Source organism: Euphorbia lathyris, chromosome 4 (assembly GCF_963576675.1).
Source record: "Euphorbia lathyris chromosome 4, ddEupLath1.1, whole genome shotgun sequence".
NCBI lineage: Eukaryota > Viridiplantae > Streptophyta > Magnoliopsida > Malpighiales > Euphorbiaceae > Euphorbia > Euphorbia lathyris.
This window is the reverse complement of record NC_088913.1, coordinates 11,391,444-11,410,207: the sequence shown is the minus strand read 5'-3', so window position 1 is coordinate 11,410,207 and position 18,764 is coordinate 11,391,444. Positions and strand designations below refer to the sequence as shown.

The 18,764-nt window shown below is 34.6% G+C and overlaps 2 protein-coding genes across 2 annotated transcripts; both read right to left on the bottom strand.

Annotated features, from left to right (window-relative positions):
- On the bottom strand, positions 1 to 4,995 carry LOC136226449 (ADP-ribosylation factor 2-like). The gene is made up of 5 exons (XM_066014937.1): positions 4,688 to 4,995; positions 4,537 to 4,607; positions 1,174 to 1,293; positions 366 to 484; positions 1 to 272 (listed from the first exon to the last, which is right to left on the bottom strand). Exons 1-5 carry the CDS (start codon positions 4,833 to 4,835, stop codon positions 179 to 181), a joined length of 552 nt encoding a protein of 183 aa, XP_065871009.1. The 5' UTR covers positions 4,836 to 4,995; the 3' UTR covers positions 1 to 178.
- Positions 4,996 to 6,980: 1,985 nt separating this feature from the next.
- LOC136226450 (stress enhanced protein 1, chloroplastic) lies at positions 6,981 to 11,708 on the bottom strand. Its single transcript, XM_066014938.1, has 4 exons — positions 11,565 to 11,708; positions 11,341 to 11,448; positions 8,901 to 9,079; positions 6,981 to 7,218 (listed from the first exon to the last, which is right to left on the bottom strand). Exons 1-4 carry the CDS (start codon positions 11,608 to 11,610, stop codon positions 7,114 to 7,116), a joined length of 438 nt encoding a protein of 145 aa, XP_065871010.1. The 5' UTR covers positions 11,611 to 11,708; the 3' UTR covers positions 6,981 to 7,113.
- Positions 11,709 to 18,764: the final 7,056 nt, after the last annotated feature.

The following is an 18,764-nucleotide window of genomic DNA, read 5'->3' as shown; positions in this document are numbered from 1 at the left end:
TTAAAAAACAGTGGTAAACCGCTATTTTGGAAAGAATTTTAACTAACATCTACTTGGAGCAACATATAACTAACAACAACAACAGTTAAACCAAACACGTCCTTAATAATTAGTTACAATGAATTTAATCTCATTTTCCTTATAGAAAAATGGTTCATAGCCATGGAAGAATCATACATTATATTATTGCCTTGTTGGTGACACTATTTGATAGCCAATTTAGACCTTCATAGAGTCCATGTCCAAGCAAGGCAGATGAACTCTGAATATACCTGCATTACAAATAGCCAAAGTAAGTACACAAAATTTATTTAATTTACTTTTATTACTATCAATTTCTGACACGATAACACATGAGAATTTACCAGCATCGTTGGGAAAGGGCATGTAGTCCAAGTTTATCAGCAACCTCGTCAACACGCATAGAGTTTGGAGTATCCTGCTTATTAGCAAGAACTAACAATTTTGCATCCTTCAATTCTCTCTGCATTTCATATAAGAACGAATTTTTTTTTATACGATAACATGATTTACATAGATAATTGGATTAATTAAATATACATATTATGTGGTATCGTTAATTTGCAGATGGGTATGTGTGGTTTTTTTTTTGTTTTTTTTTTTTTTTGCAAACATAATCTGGTGGTTACAAAAAATTACATGTTTTCTTGTTTCGTCAAATTTGGCCGATAATGACCTCAAAATGAAAATTTTCAAGAATTAAAGTGGTTTAGTATCATATTTACTATTGAATCATATTTTTAATTTTTCAAAATCATCATTTTTGAAGTTCTCTCTAAATATTAACTTTCTCTCTCATAAAAAAAAACACCTAAATGACCTCAAATCTAAAAAGTTGAAAAATTAAAGTTGCTTGAAATATAATTTAACTCTTGAAAATTTTCATTTCGAAGTCGTTATCGGTCAAATTCTGACAAAGTTTTGCAAACCACGGGTTTGTGATTGCAAAAAAAAAAAAAATTACCATAGATACTTATCTGCAAATCAATGAAACTATAGGCATCTATATGTAATTACCCTAGATAATTCGCTGACATGATATGATTACTATTATTATCATTATTATATCATATATAATCATATAAAACATACGGATAATATAACATAATAATCTGAAATACGAAGACGAGATAAGTTGAAGAGATGACTAACATCACCTAAAATCCGATGAAGCTCGTTCCTAGCTTCTGTTATTCTTTCCCTGTCATTGCTATCCACAACAAAGATAACTCCATCCACGTTCTTAAAGTAATGTTTCCATAGAGGCCTAATCTGTTTTGGATCAAATTGAAGAAACCATATCTTATAAGGATCAATTTGACTGTAATATTATTGAAAAAGTTCAGTTTTTATTCTCATTGTATAAAACAATTCAATTTTGGTCGGGTTAAAAAGCTCAATTTTACTCTTTTTTAAATAAACATGGACAAAAATTAGTAGAATTCTTTTAAAAGGGGTCAAATTGAACTAGAATTTCTCTTATGAAGCAAAGTTTAAGCTTCTTTCTACGATGGGGGCATTACTGATATTCTCCAATAACTTTTAGAGACAAAATATGTAAAAAAATATATAATTAAATCTCTAAACTTTACATACTTTAAGGAGTTTAAAATTCACTAAGATGAGACAATTTCAGATATTATTAAAAAAAAACTCAAATATTTTGTTTGAATATTTAAGTATTTTTATTTATTATTTATTTATTTTTGTACATCAGGCATACATGTGATAAGAATTTGTACAAGTTATCCACAAAATGTCATGCATATACATATACATGCATCTTTAATTTATTATTTACGAGGGATAATATAACATATATGTAGAGTAAAATAACGAGATTCATGACTATATAAGAACAACAATATATAATTAAAGGTAAAGTCCAAAAATAATTTTTTGTGCTTTCACTTTTTGTAAAATTAGTATTTGGAAAAAAATTGACCAAATAGGGACTCCTTTTGCTAAAAACGAGGAACGTTTAGTTTGACACTATAAAAATGATAGTTAACGACCTCAAAATGGAAAATCTCAAGAATTAAACTTATTTAGTACCATATTTAGGGGTGTTTGTTTACTCTTTTTTTCCACTTGTTTGTCTTTTCATTTCAAAATGGAGACTTTTTTTTTTTGGTAGGAAAAGGAAAGAAAAAAAAAAAACAAAGCAACAAAAGCTAACCCGGGATTAGCTTGGAAAAGCTAACCCCAATACGATCATCCGAAAGCATAGAAAAGAGGAAGTCTGGGGCGATGAGAAATTGGAGACACCTAACATCCTCACATGGCCTTTAGCAGCAAGGCGGTCAGCAACCCTGTTCTGCTCCCTATAGATATGACCAAAGTTGATGGTGTCGAAAGAAGGACCTAACCTTTTGATCCCTTTTACTAAATTTTGGCTGCTCAAACAAGGAGCTTTATTCTCAGAGATAACTTTGACAGCTTCAAGGTTATCAGTTTCCACGACAAGATTTTTAACCCCCAGACTCTTGGCGAGATTAAGCCCAGAGAAGATTCCCCAGAGCTCAGCGGTAAAAACGGAACCAACACCTAGGTTCTGAGCAAAGCCAGACACCCAAGTACCATCAGCGTCTCTCAAGACTCCACCAGCCGCAATCCTCCCATTTGATAAACAAGACCCATCAGTGTTTAGCTTAACAGTCCCTTTACTATTCCAACCAACTAAATGGACCTCCTTCCTTTGACTACTATTAGAGAACCCCTCCTCTTTAAAGCTCTCAATAAAAGTATTGATTTTTTCTCTCAATAAAAGTATTTATTTTTTTGGAGAAAAAATCAAGTAAATTAGGAGAGATAACAGCCCATTCCCCAAAGATGTCTGCATTTCTCCATTGCCAGAGTTGGTGACAAACAGTGGCAAAAAGAATAGCCCCATACTCATCAATAAACCACTTATGGTTAGGATAGGTCAAGAAATTCTGAAGCACATGATCACGCAGGATTTCCCTCAAAATGGAGATTTTTAAGTGTTTGGTTAGACACTTCTTGTTTCATAGCTGAAAAACAACTTTTTATAAAAGCAGAGAATATCTGTTTCTAGGAAAAACAGTTTTTTCCAACAGACTCTTATTGTGGAAGCATATTTTTTATTTTCTAAAATCATCACTTACAGTTTTCTCTCTAAAACATTCAAGTTCTCTCTATTTATCAAACAACATCTAAATGACCTCAAAATTAAAAAGTTGAAGAATTAAAATTTCTTAAAATAAGTCTTTAAATTTTTCAATTTTAAAATAGTTTACGCTCCCTTTAAGTTTTAGGTCCTTGGTTTTGCTAAACCAACAACCTTCGTGATGTCCTAATCGCAAACGAAAACTTTAATTTTTTTTTCAGTGTTGCTTAAATATGGAGCTGTACGGTTGGAACCCATCGTCAGAAGAAAAAAAAAAAACTATTAAATTAGAGGTCAAACAGCTTGTAGCAGGCAATAATGGACGTATCTTTTGTAATTTATCCCAATGTAGAAAGTGGGTAAAGTGAGAATCTTTTAACCCATAACATTCATATTCATTCTCTCATAGTCATTCACACCAAATATCTCCACTGTAGGGACTGTAAACAACTCAATATATAGCTCACTCAAAAAGATCACACCCATACCCCCATATTCAAAACAAATATTACGATGTAAACAAACACCTAACTCATCCCGAAAATACCTTTAAAAAGGTAGATTATAAAAAACCGTTATAGTTTCATAATTAAGCAGTGTGAAATATTTAAGAGCGTTTCTAAGAAATTTTTAGTTCACTCTATAAATAATTTATTCTTAGTAATTTAAGAGTGATTAATATATATCATGTCCAACAATACTCATCATATTCGTTCATTATTCATTATTTTATCATTAAAATTATTAATTAGTGTTATATTTATCAACAGTGAAAGGAGTATGGTTGTAAATGAGCCGAGTCGCTTATGAGTGGCTCGGTTGTAAACAAGCCGCTTGTGAGCATGATTTACTAGCTCGGTTCGTAAACGAGCCGAGATTGAACAGACCAAAGTTTGGCTCGATAGCTCGCAAACAGGCTTAATTAGAACATTTATGAACAACTTTTAGTTTTGTGTTAGTTCACGAATATCTAAACTTAATATTCTTTCATTTGTTATTAGATGAGTTCGTTCCCAAACATAATAAATGAATAATAGACGAACTATTTGTAAGCATTTTATTTACTTATTCATAAATTTTGTTTGTGAGCTTGTTTGTTTATGTACACAATTAAAGAACTATTTGCGAGCAAACTTCACAAATATAATTAACAATTTATTTACTCACAAACAATTCATGGTTAGATAATTTTCTTAATGAACTAAGATTTTAGGCTCGAAACAAAATCGAAGCTCGGCTCGAGCTCGTTTATTTTCTAATGAGCTGAGCTGAGCTGAGCCGAGCTTGAACAATCCAAACCTTGGTTCATGCTCGAGCTCGTTAATTTTATACGAGCCGAGCTTGAGCAGGACAAAGCTCGGCTTGATTACAGCCCTGTTAAGTACCTTATGTTGACCTCCCACATCCCATATGCTCAAGTTTATGTTCCTGAACTCCACAGTCTCCACATTAAAACCTGTTTCACAATCAAGAAAATAAACTTCACACCATTATAAGAATTCATGAAAAGCAAAGATTACTAAAAGAACTTTATACCAATGGTTGGAATGGTTGTAACCATGTCTCCAAGCTTAAGTTTGTATAAAAGGGTAGTTTTCCCAGATGAATCAAGACCAACCATCAATATCCTAACTCTACTCTTCCCCAGAAACCTCGTCGCCAGCCGGGTTATGATCGTGCCCATTCGGAGCCAAAACAAGAGAGATCAATCAAACCTTATTTGAAAGTTTATAGAAAAGAAAATAGAAAAGCAAGAGAAAAGAGTAATGCAGAAGAAACTTGGTGTGAAGTTTTTCACATGGAAAAAGTGTATGTAGGAGGATATATTCTGAAGGAGTAATGTAATGTGCGGTTGGTTTTTGTTCTGTTGCTCTCCTGTCTCCATTATTCATATCTAAATTCCGGAAAAAGCCAACCTTTTTAGCTCACAATTTAATACATGATCTGACTACTTTGACCATATACCTACTATATATTATAGGTATTATTAGTCCAATACAATATCTTTCCTTTTGGCCAAAAACTTATACATTGACCTTAAGATTTACATAGGGACAAAGGAAAATAAAAAGAGAAACTATAAGACATACAAAGTTAAAATAAAATTAATGAAAGAAAATGCATACAGATTGTATTTAAAAGGAAAATAATCATACTAAAATAATTAAAATTAAATAATATGATAAAATAAAAAAATTGGTTAAAATTATTTTTCAAGAGAAAAAAGTAAAATTAAATAAATATAAGGATCAAAAATAAAATTAGTCTAAGGATTAAAAATAAGTATAAGGACTAAAATAAAAAGTAAAAAGTGAAATTTTGTTAAAATTATTTTTCGGAAATAAAGTTAAAAATATATAAGTATAGAGATTAAAAGTGAATTTAATCCAAAAATAAATAAGTATACGAACCAAAAAAAAAAAAATTAAAAAGTAAAATAAAGATCAAACTAAAATTTTATGAGAATGATAGAGATGCAAGATAGTAAAGGAAGGGGAAGAGAATAGAAAACTTTAGGGGGTTAGATAACGAGATTAGAAGAGTTTGGAGTAAACACAAAACTAAAAAAATAAAGAAAATGTTTGTATTAATAAAACAAACACCAACAAAATGAATGAAATGTCTTCTTTCCTTTACCCTTTCGTGAAATCCCAAAAGAAATTACATATATTGAAAACATACCTAATTACTTGTATATCTTAATCACTCTTTGTTGATTTTTTTATACAAGATTCAATTTATTTCTACCTCATCGTCATCTTTTGTGAGAGATAGTAATAAAAACTATTTAACTATCGACTTAATCTTTTTTGTTGAAGTAGTTCCTTGACATGGTATCGGAGCTATTAAGACCAACTAGTCCAAAATTCGAATCATGTTGATTAAATTTCAACACATAATAAGATGAGAGTGTGTTATACACGCTTCAAGCCAGTAAGCATTCACATGAGGACGTGTTAGAGATAATAATAAAAACTATTATTGGACTTCAACTATCAACTTAACCTTTTGATTCAATTAATTGATTGAGATCCTTAAAGGTTGGTCGTTCCATGGCCTTCCATTTTGGTATCACCCCTTCAAGATCGGATTATAAGAGGCCTACCAGCTACTACATGGTTCATCGTTAACGAACACATCATACATGGAGAACTGAATTTGATACCAATATTATGTAGATATTTTCAGCATTGGCCCTAGACTCATTTCTTAAGCCTCGGTGCCTCACAACTTTTAAAACACATTTACATATAGTAGAAACATCCTTAGTAATATAGTCTAATCACTCTCTTTCTATTTCTAATGTGAGATTTAATTCATTTTTTTCCATCACCATTTTTTAGAATCGCTCCTTACTCAAACATTCCACCTCGGTGCTACCTCCACATGATAAGATGGTTACATACCCACCAACTTCCTTCAGGTTTTTTCTCAAATTAACACATTTTACATAAAGAGTCAACTCTAATACTAGTTGTAACAGCTTGATCCAATACCATGTAGATATTATCCGTTTTAGTCCAAACTTCATTCCTTAGGTCTCACAACTTTTAAAATACATATATTAGAAACCTACTCTACTTTCACTGCATATTCAATTCATCCTTGTCCCTATCGTTATCTTTTAAATCTCCTCCTTACTCAAGCTTTCATCCTAATGCTACCTCCCTCAGAACCAGATCGTTACAACATATTAATCGCGCTTAACAGATCCGTTCAATGAGAACTAAATATTAAGCACATATTGATTTCGAAAGCCTATTCAAGCACATATTGAAATATATCAATCCATGAATAAGAGATGAAAGCATGTGAAAATAGCAGAAAATTGAGGAAATGGGTTCATATGAATTATATTTTCCATAACTTATACAGTATTCTTAGACAAATTACAACTAGAAAAGAACAAAAATGAAACCCAAAGATCTATCCTTTCAAACAGAACCAGCAACTTGTTTCCATCAGTTCTTAGAGGCAGATTGGAAGATGAAAATTGCAGTCAGAACACCTACCAATCCGGTTACTCCCAAAGCCACAGTAGGCAAAGGGGTTATTAGCCCAAAATTCTGCAACACCATTATTACAAATGGACTTTATCAGTTCACTTCATTATCAATGCAGCTCAGACTTTATGACTTCAATTCTTACAACCAATCATCAATACAGCTCACCAGATATAGATAGATGTGGTAATTGTATCCACCACATAATAACATCATATGAATCTAATATGAATTTAGTAGATTGGTGTACAACCGATTACATTTTATCTTTAATAGAGATAGTAAATTTACACGTAATGAACAAATTATACGAACCTAACATGATATTAACGGGTTAGGAATTTGTTAAATAGATTCGGGTGACCCACAAACACAATATGAAAACGACATTACCCGATTGGTCGACGTGATTATGATAAAAGTTGATTCATTTCACACTAACACGATAATTGAGACTGAGACCACACGAATACGACACGTTACATGAATTGTCAAGCCTAGCTTTAATTATTAAAGAAAGTAACTAAAAGTTTTCAATTTGTTTTCAGTGCAATATATCAATCCCAAGTTAGAGCTGTGGACCACCGAAACAGTCTACAAGAGAAATCTTAAGAACCACAATTGGAACAGACAGCAAGTATCTACTTTTTCTAAAATGCTTAGACAAAATACTTTTAAGGGGTTAATTACATTAATGGCTCCTGAACTATACTACTACCAGTACTATTTTCCTTAAAACTTTATTTCTTGACAAAAACATCTTTGAACTATAATTACTCTAAGGCTCCGTTGCCAGAAAATATGTTTTTGATTTTCCGGTATTTCTTTGTTTAGGAAAACAAATTATCAGAAAATTTTAAGATAATCAACGGAATAATATATGAAGAAAGTGAAGAAAATGTTTTTCTCTTTTGAAAAGATGAAACATTTTCTTAAACCTTTTGGAGCCATATAGTCCGTTTAGTCTTACCCTTATGAGGGTCACTCACCACTTCTTTCTGTATTCCGGTGTTGTAGCCAAAACATGAAAAATATTTAATTTTCCAACAAAAAATTTGTTTTACCCAATATTTTCCAGCAAACAAACGGCGGCCTAAATCTAACATTAAAGTCTAAATCAACAAAAAAATCTATTAAAAAATAAACAAAATGATGAGAGTAAAATAGGTATTTGACCATGATTGTTCCATGATATTGTCATATATTAATATGAAGTGAACCTTTAACTAAAAGGTCGAGCTTTTAGTTGAGTTGGTTCCATGACATGGTATCGGTGCCAGCTTGACCAAGTGTTCTGGGGTTCGATTCCTGACAGTCCCATGTGTTGATTTAATTGCAGGACATGGTAATATGAGTCTGTGTTGTGCACGCTTCAAGCCCAGTGGGCATTCGCGTGTGGGGGTGCGTCAAATATTAATATGAAGTGGACCTTAACTATCAGCTTGAACTTTTAGTTCAATTGGTTCCATGACATGGTATCAGAACTAGTGTGACCAAGTGGTCTAGGGTTCGATTCCTAGCAGCCCCAATTGTTGATGTAATTGCATTACATGGTAAGATGGACCTGTGTTGTGCATGCTTCAAGCCCAGTGGAGTGGACTTTTGTTGATGATGACTTTAATGGTATAGAATGTAAATTAATTTTTTTATGTTGACAAATGAAGTTCAAGGACTATAATATTAGTAGCGCTATAATTCGGACTGTGGATGCATTTTACCAAACTTTTAAGTAATGGATAACACACCTCTAGAATTCCTTTTCCTGTTACTACTTCAACAGTAATGGCTACTGCAAAACCAGTCATCGCAAACCGTCCGAGCCATACATCTAAACTGTTGCCTCCTTGGCTACTTTGCTCACTTCTGATTGAAACCATTCTAGCTTTGCTTGAAGCCTTCATCTGATGAGATGTTCTTGATATTACTGGAAATTAAATAAAGTGTTAATTCTCTGGCTAAGAGCTTTGAATGGTCTTTAATTTGCCCATTAAACAGATAAAAATAAAAGAAAAAGCATCCCTAGACAAGACTACAAGTAGCTCAGAAGATGAATCATCTTCTCTTCTAACTTCTAGTGGCAAACAATTAAGGAGATGCCACTTAGATTCACAGACTTGAGGATTTGTTTTAGCAAGAACTTTGATTTTAAAGCGTTTTACACTTCTGTATCTAATTTACGGAACTGAAACTCTTGGAAACTTATACAAACCTTTTCGGGTCACATTTCTGTAACTTGAAAAATTTGAAACTTGTTTCTTAACATTTCGACAACTCATTTCCTAGGATGTAATGTGTTTTGGAAAGTGGATCAATATACTAATCACATGTTTTCTAATGTTTTCTAGATCATTTTCTAGAAACTTTTGAAATGAAAAGCTCTCTTTTTCTCCTCTTTCTCCTCACTTGTATGTAATTGCTTTTAATGTATATGTATTAAACATACATTTTTATAATTTTAAAAAGGCATAATACATCATGAGCCCCCTGAACTTGTCTAAAAAGTTTGATTGGCCTCCTGAACTTACATGGTGTCTCATTAGCCCCTAAACTTGTTTAAAATAACTCATTGGCCACTTGGATTTATTTAAAGTGACTTATTGCCCTCCTGAACTTGCTTATAGTGTTCCATTTGCCCTCTGAACTTATTTAAAGTGATATATATTTCAATTTATCTAAATCTGTAAAAAAAAATTCAAAACTTAAAAATTAAATGCCTAATTCGTGATTCGAAGTCTTTAAAACAAATTAACTTTCTGTTTTGTACATGTTTATGGCGTTTTTATAGATTTAGGGACTTAATCATAACACTTTAATTTAGGGGGCTAATAAGACATCATGTAAGTTTAAGGACCAATCAAGCTTTTTGGACAAGTTCAGGGGGCAACGAATGTATTAAGCCTTTTAAAAGTTTATAGATTACATGCCCTCGACTGCCTAGGCCCCATCTAGGCGTTTAAAATCGAGAATCTGTTTCGATTTTCCCCGCCTAGGCCTCTTGGGTGTTTTTTGGCCACCTACAAGCCACCTTGAGACTGTTTGGAAGCCACCTATCAAAACTAAAAATGTTTTTCTTTCATTATTATTTTGATTTTTTGCTTTATTATAATTCACTTTTGAACATTGCCGCATGATTTTTGGTGAATTGTGTTTATTATTATTTTCGGATACTTTTGTTTAATTGTGCTTTTTACTTATTTCCATGATATGGTTGAAGACTTTAAAGATTGTTTCATAGTTTTCGGTTAATTATATTTCTTATGGACATTATTTTTTACTTGTTTCATTTGTTTTAATGATAATGTTGTTGAAATGTTTTTTTTACACATTTCTAAGCATACATGTTACAAATATACATGTTTTTCTATATTAAATCATTTTATAGTATTATTTTTAGATAGTATAGTACATATTTTAATTGCATTTATAAAAAAATCAATAACACAAATCCGATTAATCCCCGAAGGCCTTGACCGCCTGACTAGCTTTAGCGTTTTTTAAAAATTTGTGTACACGTTTCGCATGACGTTTTTGTTCCCTATCTTTTTCACAAATATCATTTTATGGTTTCGTTTCTATTTCAATTTTTGTATCAGTTTCCATTTCCGTGTAACAGAAATCAGCAAAGAACTTAGTACTAAAATGTGGATAAGATGAAGAACCGATGAAGGCAAAATTGTCCAATCTAGGATCAATTTATCCCAAAATGAATTTCAACATTTGTTGGCTATCAATTTGATCCAAAACCTATCATTCTCTGGTCCTATAACTCCAAAAAGATACTTACCATCAGCATATCATTCCTATTTCTTTAACATGTCTCAATTTCTAATGCTAATATATATCATTTTGTATTAATTTAACCAAACTTGCTAGAACCGAATTGATACCTAAAGTTCGTTGAATCTAAGTTTGATGGCAAAATTAACCATTTATCCTATGAAGAAACACTAGCATCAGCATCTGATTGTGAATTGATTGTGAATTAAAGCCATTATGTGCAGCTTGGAAAAATTCTCCTCTTCAGTTCATAGATTCAACTAATCAACGCAAAAACCCCTCAATTTGTTCCACTTAATTTCACCCAATAAGCCATAACAACAACAACAATGCACCATCAAATAAGCATCTTCAATCACCGCAAACAACAGACCTTAAAAGGAGTAAAAAACAATGGGGGTATCTTACAGAGAGGAGAGCCAGAGCCAGAGGCGAAGGTTGATCGAATTGGGGCAAAACTCGATGTGGATAATGGCGCAAAGACATGGGTTTTCGGTGAGGCAATAACACAAACATCTGCAATGCAATTTTGTTAACTATGTAAGATGAAATTGAAATATATGGAAATGGAAGAAAGAAACAGCCAATAAACAGAGGGTAAGAGAGTAGTAGTATGCAAATAGTTTTAATACCGCGGATTGAGAGGGAAAGAGAAGCAGAGACCTGAGCTATTGCCATGGTTTTTTGCTGTGTTTTGGGAAAGGAAAGAGCTTTTTCTGTGGCGCCACTGTTTTGGTTGAAATCTATTACTTTATCCACTCCTCCTCCTCAACTGCCAGTTCAAGATGGCCAGACATATATGAGTTTGGCAAATTGACACGTGTCAATTTTTAAAAAAAAATATTCGTATATGAGTTTGGCAAATTGACACGTGTCAATTTTAAAAAAAAAATTATTTCTTGCATCTTTATTAATTTTGTTAAACTTTTATAAATTGTAACTCCACTTTTTTTCCTTTTTCATACTTTACGTTTATAACCTTCAATTTTACATAAAATTATACCATTTTTTTAGTGACCCTCCATTAAAATATACAGCCAGTAATTATAACCGGTCAACACGTCACATCAGCAATTTGACCTTATTAAAAGTCAAAATTACTGATGTAACATATTGATCGGTCAACTTTTGACTTTTACGGAAGTCAAATTACTGACGTGGTGCGTTGACTTCATATTGACCATTCACAATTACTGAATATATACTTTAGTGAAAAGTCACCAAAAGATTGTTACAGTTTTGTATGCAAAATTAAAGGCTGTACACCAAATTGTGAAATTAGCAATTGTTATACATCACTATGTAATTTACCTCCAAATACCTTAAAAAATATTAAATTTTAGTTTTTCAATTTAACCATATAATTATTCTTAACTCTTAATTTATTTTAAGGAAAAGTACAAAAATAAACTTTGTGGTTACACCTATTTTCGAACACACCCATGTGGTTTAAAAGTTTGCAAAATGGTACCTTGAGGTTCATTCCGTTAGCAAACACATACCAAATTGACTAACTGTGTTAAAAGTCAAAGGGAAAAGAGTTAATTTGGTCCTTATATTTATTTATTTTATAAATTAACCCCCATTATTATCTAATTATCATAAAAAAAACACAAAATAAAAAATAAAAATCAATTACACCATCTTCTTCGTTTCCCTTTAATTTATTTATTTATTTATTTATTTCTCTCTCCTCTCTCTCTCATCTTTGTTAATTTCTCTCTAAAATTATTGAGTTTCACTCACTTTCACTTCATTTAGGTAGATTTCTAAGTATCTTATTTTAAAATTGAGAACCATTATAACGAGGATGAGTTTATTGTTAGCCAAATAACAACAAATAACATTTCAACTAACAACTCTTAATACATCGTTTTACCATTACATCTTCATAACATTAACAGTGCTTGCATCAGCGTCAAGTGTCGGCGGTGCCTAAAAACCACATTAGAAGAAATTGGTGTTGTGGTGGCGGTTCTTCTTTCCAGCGCCGCCGTGGAAAGGGAGAGAGTAGATAGGAGTGTTGCTGCAGTTGAATTCATACTCGTGAGGCGGCGAGGAGGAGGAGGAGGAGGAGGAGGCGAGATTGTCGTAGTGGTGGTAGAACTGGAACATGAGGTTCCGAATTGATTTGGCTTTGGTGGCGATTTTGTTGCCGCGTTTAAGCATCAAGTTGATATCGAGGATGAGTTTACGCTTTGAGATCCCTTTTCTTAACATGAAGAAGATGAATTGTACGGTTTCTCATATCCTTTTAGCTACAACTGGTAGATTTTGTTCCATTTTTAATCTGATTCTTCTATATTTCGAGAGACTCTTTATGTTGAACCAACAGCCAGATACGTTGAAAATCCCCAAAATCGAAATCCAACAACATAGAACTTGATTCTGCAGTAAATTTAATTCCTCTTTCCGTGAAATCGAGATTTTCAGAGTAAAAAGCAGAAATGCTTTTAGCAGACTCTGTAATTTACCTTCATTACAATAGTTCTCAACTTTAAAATAAGATGTTTAAATATATCTAAAGGGAGTGAAAGTGAGTAAAATTCAATAATTTTAGAGAGAAATTATCAAAGATGAGAGAGAGAGGAGAGAAGAAAGAAAGGAAAAAAAAATTAAAGAGAAATGTAGAAGATGGTATAATTGATTTTTATTTTATATTTTGTGGTCTTTTTTGTGATAATTAGATAACAAAGGGGGTTAATTTATAAAACAAATAAATATAAGGACCAAATTAACTCTTTTCCTTTTGACTTTTAACACCGTTAGTCAATTTGGTATGTGTTTGCTAACGGAATGAACCTCAAGGTACCATTTTGTAAACTTTTAAACCACATGGGTGTTGTTCGAAAACAGGTGTAACCACAAGGTTTATTTTTGTACTTTTTCCTTTATTTTATATAGGTTAAGCGTATAATCTAATTGTCGAGTTTTTGAGGCACCGTTCTCATGGGTTTGCATCACCGAAAATTGGCGACTCACTCTGATGCTTAAGTTTCAGAGTTAAAAAAAGGATGAGAATAGAATTCCAGGTTCAGTGATAATGCACCATCTATGTGCAACCATCTTATAGAATTCCAGGTTCAGTGATAATGCACCATCCAGGGTATATATCTCATGGTGGGACCGCCAAGATTTGAGGCGTTCCAACTGCATGTCGTGTATTCAGGCGATGATAGCTTTGTGAACTAGTGTGCCTTTTCCATTAGTCCACGTGTTAAGGCGGTTATAACTTACTCGAACGAATGCTCATTATAGTCCACGTGTCTGGTAGGATAATTTTCCTGTTATTAGATGTTTCCCCATTTCAGCTAGTCAAAGTTTTTTAGGGTTTTATTAAGCTCGTAGCTCGGTGAACCAAAGTTTTGTTGGTCCCTTATAACGTGACAATGTTAGTTCCAAGGGGGGATAGAAACTATTTAAAATTTTATCCGTTAAGGCCGACTTCTTTTCTTAAGAAAAGGTTTACACAGCGGCGCTAAGTAATTCTAAGATACAAGCTTAGTCAACTTGTGACTAAGACTGTTTCTTTCCTTGAGTCAGGAGATAGCACTTAGAGTCTATTCCTGAACTCAGCTTCTTAGTGCACTCAACTCAGCGTGAGTTTGTTACTTAGTCAGTTTTATAGCAAGCAATATATAAAGGAGTTTAAGGGTTAGAAATATGTTACTCAGCAGACGTATCCTGGTTCGGCCTCTCCGCCTACGTCCAGTCCCCGGAACTCGTTCCGAGCTTTTCGATTTCTCTACTGAGCTCTTTAAAGGTAGAGCACGAAACCTTTTACAATAGAAGCTGAGTATACAAGAGTACCTTCCTTTATACCTCTACTCACTCCTATAACTACCGCTGAGTACTATAACCGAGTACTCAGCCTCTCCTTTCTATTCTTCTAGAAATGATAAAGTGTTTGTCCTAAACAACAATTGCTAAGACACTTTAGATGATTGAAATCACTCTAGACTTTTACACAATAATATGGAAATTGGTGTAAGGTTTTTGCTTTGCTTTTCTCACAGAACTTCGTGTATGAATTTGGTCAGTGTTTCGACTAATTGAAGATCTGCATCGAATCATACAAATGAGAGGCCTTTATATAGTGACACTTGAGGCACCGGTAATTTCGAATTTCGAAATAACCATTGGAGGGAAACGGCTTCCTGTCGTTGTCACTTAGTACGCGTTCAGTGTCGTTGGCGAATGAGATTCTTGCATCTTCTGTCCATGGCAGTGCTCGGCAGCTTTTCGTCCGGTAAACAGAATGTTTCGACATTTTAGGCAAAGTTTTCCAGACAGCTTCCTGCGCCTTTTGAACTTTACCTAAAGTAGAAATACTTTGTCTAGAAGTTGGTTCTTGTCTGCCGCTGTCCTGACTGCTTATCGCTTAACTCAGCAGCTTCCTCTTGAAGCTTTTGCTAGAAGGCTTCTCGATCCTTCTTCATGCTGAGTCGTCGTTTTGCTTGATACGACTTCGTTTCATCTTCTTGTGCCGTGAGGTCTTGATGTGTTGACTTGGGCTTGACTTCCACTTATGGGCTTTATATCTTAATGTCTTATAAATCAATAAACTCAACATTGAACAAACACATTAATATGAATAAATCAAGACATTTAAATTTAATGTGTTAGAATATTTTTTATATCAATTACTTAAATAATTTTGTCAAATCAAAATCATGTGGAAAGGTGTTTCAACAAACTCCCCCATTTTGATGTTGGCAAAAATATTCAGTCAAGAACTCAGTGTTGAGCTCCCCAGTGATAGTTGACCTTATATTACTCAGTATACTCCCCCGTAAGGGTTGAGCGGCTGACTTAGATTTACTTTAAACATTTCAAGGTTTAATCAAGTAAGTCTAAGGTCAGTTTTCAGAATTAGGTCAGCTCATGGAACATATTCTTTTTAACCCAGTTTATGCGGAAGATTTAGATATCAGAGAGCGCTGAGTATTTCTTTGTTCAATGTGTTTTAAGAAGACATGTAAAAGCGGTCAACATATTGATCAACACAGCATACAATCATAAAGCAATGTAGACAAATAGCACAGTTGATTTAGTGAAGATGCGTTTAACTATTCAATACAAAACATAAGTAAGCATCATATAAGATTGGTTAATTTAAAAGGATAGATGCATGCAAAGTTTTTTATTTAGGGTCAGCACAACAAAAATACATAAGGGAAAGACTACAAGTTTTAACAAAATGGAATCTAGTCAATCTATTTCTTCTTGTAGTTGAGTTGGGCTTCATGCTCTTTAGCTTTACCCTTTCCCTTGAATTTTTGCTGACTACCTGAAGCTTCTTCTGAATGTTGGGTTCTTTGAGCTTGTACTTTCTCCCCCGTTTTGCCACCATCAGTAGGAGGAGGAATGAAAGTGTCTTCAAGGGCAGCTTGAGTTAGGCGTTTAGAGAATGCCTTAAGCTTTCGTGTGCTTTCATTTATGCCGTAAAAAATTGGAACACCATCATCCAGAATAAGACGTGGAATACTAATAGATGCAGCACTCAGCATACTCAGAATATATGCTTGAGACTTTCCAACCCAGTGTATGCTGTCAGTGATCATTGCAAAATCTTGATGAAACATCTTCAGCAAAGATGTATCAAAATACTGACGCTGAGCATTGGAGTGACGCACGTGGTTGAAAGTAACTCGAGCGTACTTCAGGATTTCGTTTCTTTTGAGCTGGTCAGTTTCCATCTCTTCCTTGCTTAAGTTTAGCAGACGCACAGCCTCACTAATTTGCTCAATGGAGCATTGGGAGGAGGAAGAGAGTTGGTGATTGGTTTTCTCCTGCTCAGTGTGAAGCTGGTTGAAGAGTTGATGAACTTCGATAGAAGTTGTATACATTGTGTTCGCAGCTGACAATTGATAAAGTTGACCCTGTAGAGAGTTCATATGATTTACCATGGTCAGCTGGAGTTCGGCCAGCTTCGTTATAGAGTCCTGCCTGGGCTGTTGAGATTGTAATGAAGTCATGACACTCAGAAGATCCTTCAGACCTTTGATCTCAGTAAGAAGCTGAGTGACAGACGAAAGCTGAGTTGGCTCAACATTAATAGGCCCAGCGGCATCAGGTTTGTTTGATGAAGGTCCTGGAGAAGGGCTTGAGTTGAGTCAATGATTCTTCGACCAGACTCAGAGGCAGTGAGATAACTGAAGGATCCATCATTTGTTGGCCCAGATGCCGAAAGAGGAGTAGAACCGAATGGAGGTGGTGTTTGGTTCTGCTCAACATTAGAAGTGCCAGCATGATCAGCGGCTGGTCTTGAATTAAGATTTCCAGTAGAAGATGACTGGATTAGATTCTGCACTTGGATTTGTGGAAGAGGAGGATCGGCAGAATGTGTTACTTGCTCAGGGTCAGGCTGAAGCTGACTGGATTTGGGAAGCTGAGGAACTTCAGTATCGACCTGAGCAGGTATTTCCTTAGATTTCTCAACATGATGAGGAGCAGGAACTTCGAGCACTTGCTCGGGATCTTCTTGGTTCAAGGAGGCAGATAAGTCGGCATGTTCCTTAGGCTGAGAAACAGAGGCTTGATTTTCCTGTTGCTCTGGTTGAGATTCAGTAGGATTAGAGAAGAACTTAAGGTGTACTTCTGTTAGGTCAGTGATCTCATCCCTCAGAGGTGAATCACCCATGAGGTCAATGACGGGTGATCGATATGCCTTCTTCTTAAGTCTTCTTAGTCTCTTTATCTTTGGAGGAGTAGGGTCAACAGGAATGGACTCAATAGAGTCAGTAGGTGAAGTTTCCCTTTGAACAGCGGGATGATTTGTTGTTGGCTCAGCGTCTTCTTCCTCAATCTCCTCAGTGTAGATTGTGCCATGTTGGTCAACGTTTGATGGCTCATCATGCTCATCCTCCACTGTTACCTCATCATCGAACTGACCACCCAGTTCTTCTTCTTCTTCAAACTGACTACCCAATTGGTCTTGTTCTTCCTCTTCATCTGACTGTTGTTCATTGTCAACGTCTTGACTTTGTACATAATGTGAGTTAGGAGGAATGACGACATCAGTTGGAAGGGCATCGATAGGACTTAATTCAGAAGAGATCTTCTTCTTCTTTCTTAATGGTTGCTCATCAATATCCTCTCTTTCTTCTACCTCAGGCTCAGCTTGCCTTAGTCTTTTCTCAGCTGACCTAGGTCCATCCCGACCTTGTTGAATTTGAGGCTTAGTTCCTCTGCATACAAATTTAAGCTTCTTTGGTGGAGAAATAACTTCTTTAGAGGTGCTTTGAACAGCTTTCCTCTTTCTTTCTGTCCTTCCCTTTCGAGTCACCATTACCTCAGTTTCCTGGACAGCGACTGCTTTCCCTTTCTTGGGCACTATTGGTTGATCGTAGAATAGACCAAACAGTGTCGTTGTAGTGATTTCTGTTCCTATTGTGTGGATTTCCTCAACTAAGCTCACCCTGTGATCCTTAAGGATTTTGGTGATGATGGAGCCCAGCCTAAGTGTTCCGGTACTTCTTTGAAATCCACCGATTATGAAGACAGGCATGTTTATCGACGTATAGGTCAGCATGTGCCAGATAAAGCACTGCTCGAAGTTTGTCGTTGAGTTGGTGCAATTGATCTTGGGGAAGATGAAATTGGTCAGTATGTAGTGGGCCATCTTCTGATTCCGACCCATGGAGGTACTTGAAATTTCCCCTACATGACCAGGAGGTTTGCAGAACTCAACGGCGTAGTTGGTTTTGTCTTGGTCACCAGATTTACGAAGTATTGCTCCTTCGTTTTTCAGCTTGAGTAGCGAGGCCAGGTAAACAGGGTTGATGAAGATATCCTTCCCTTTAACCTTGGTAACCATGTAGTCCCGGTCA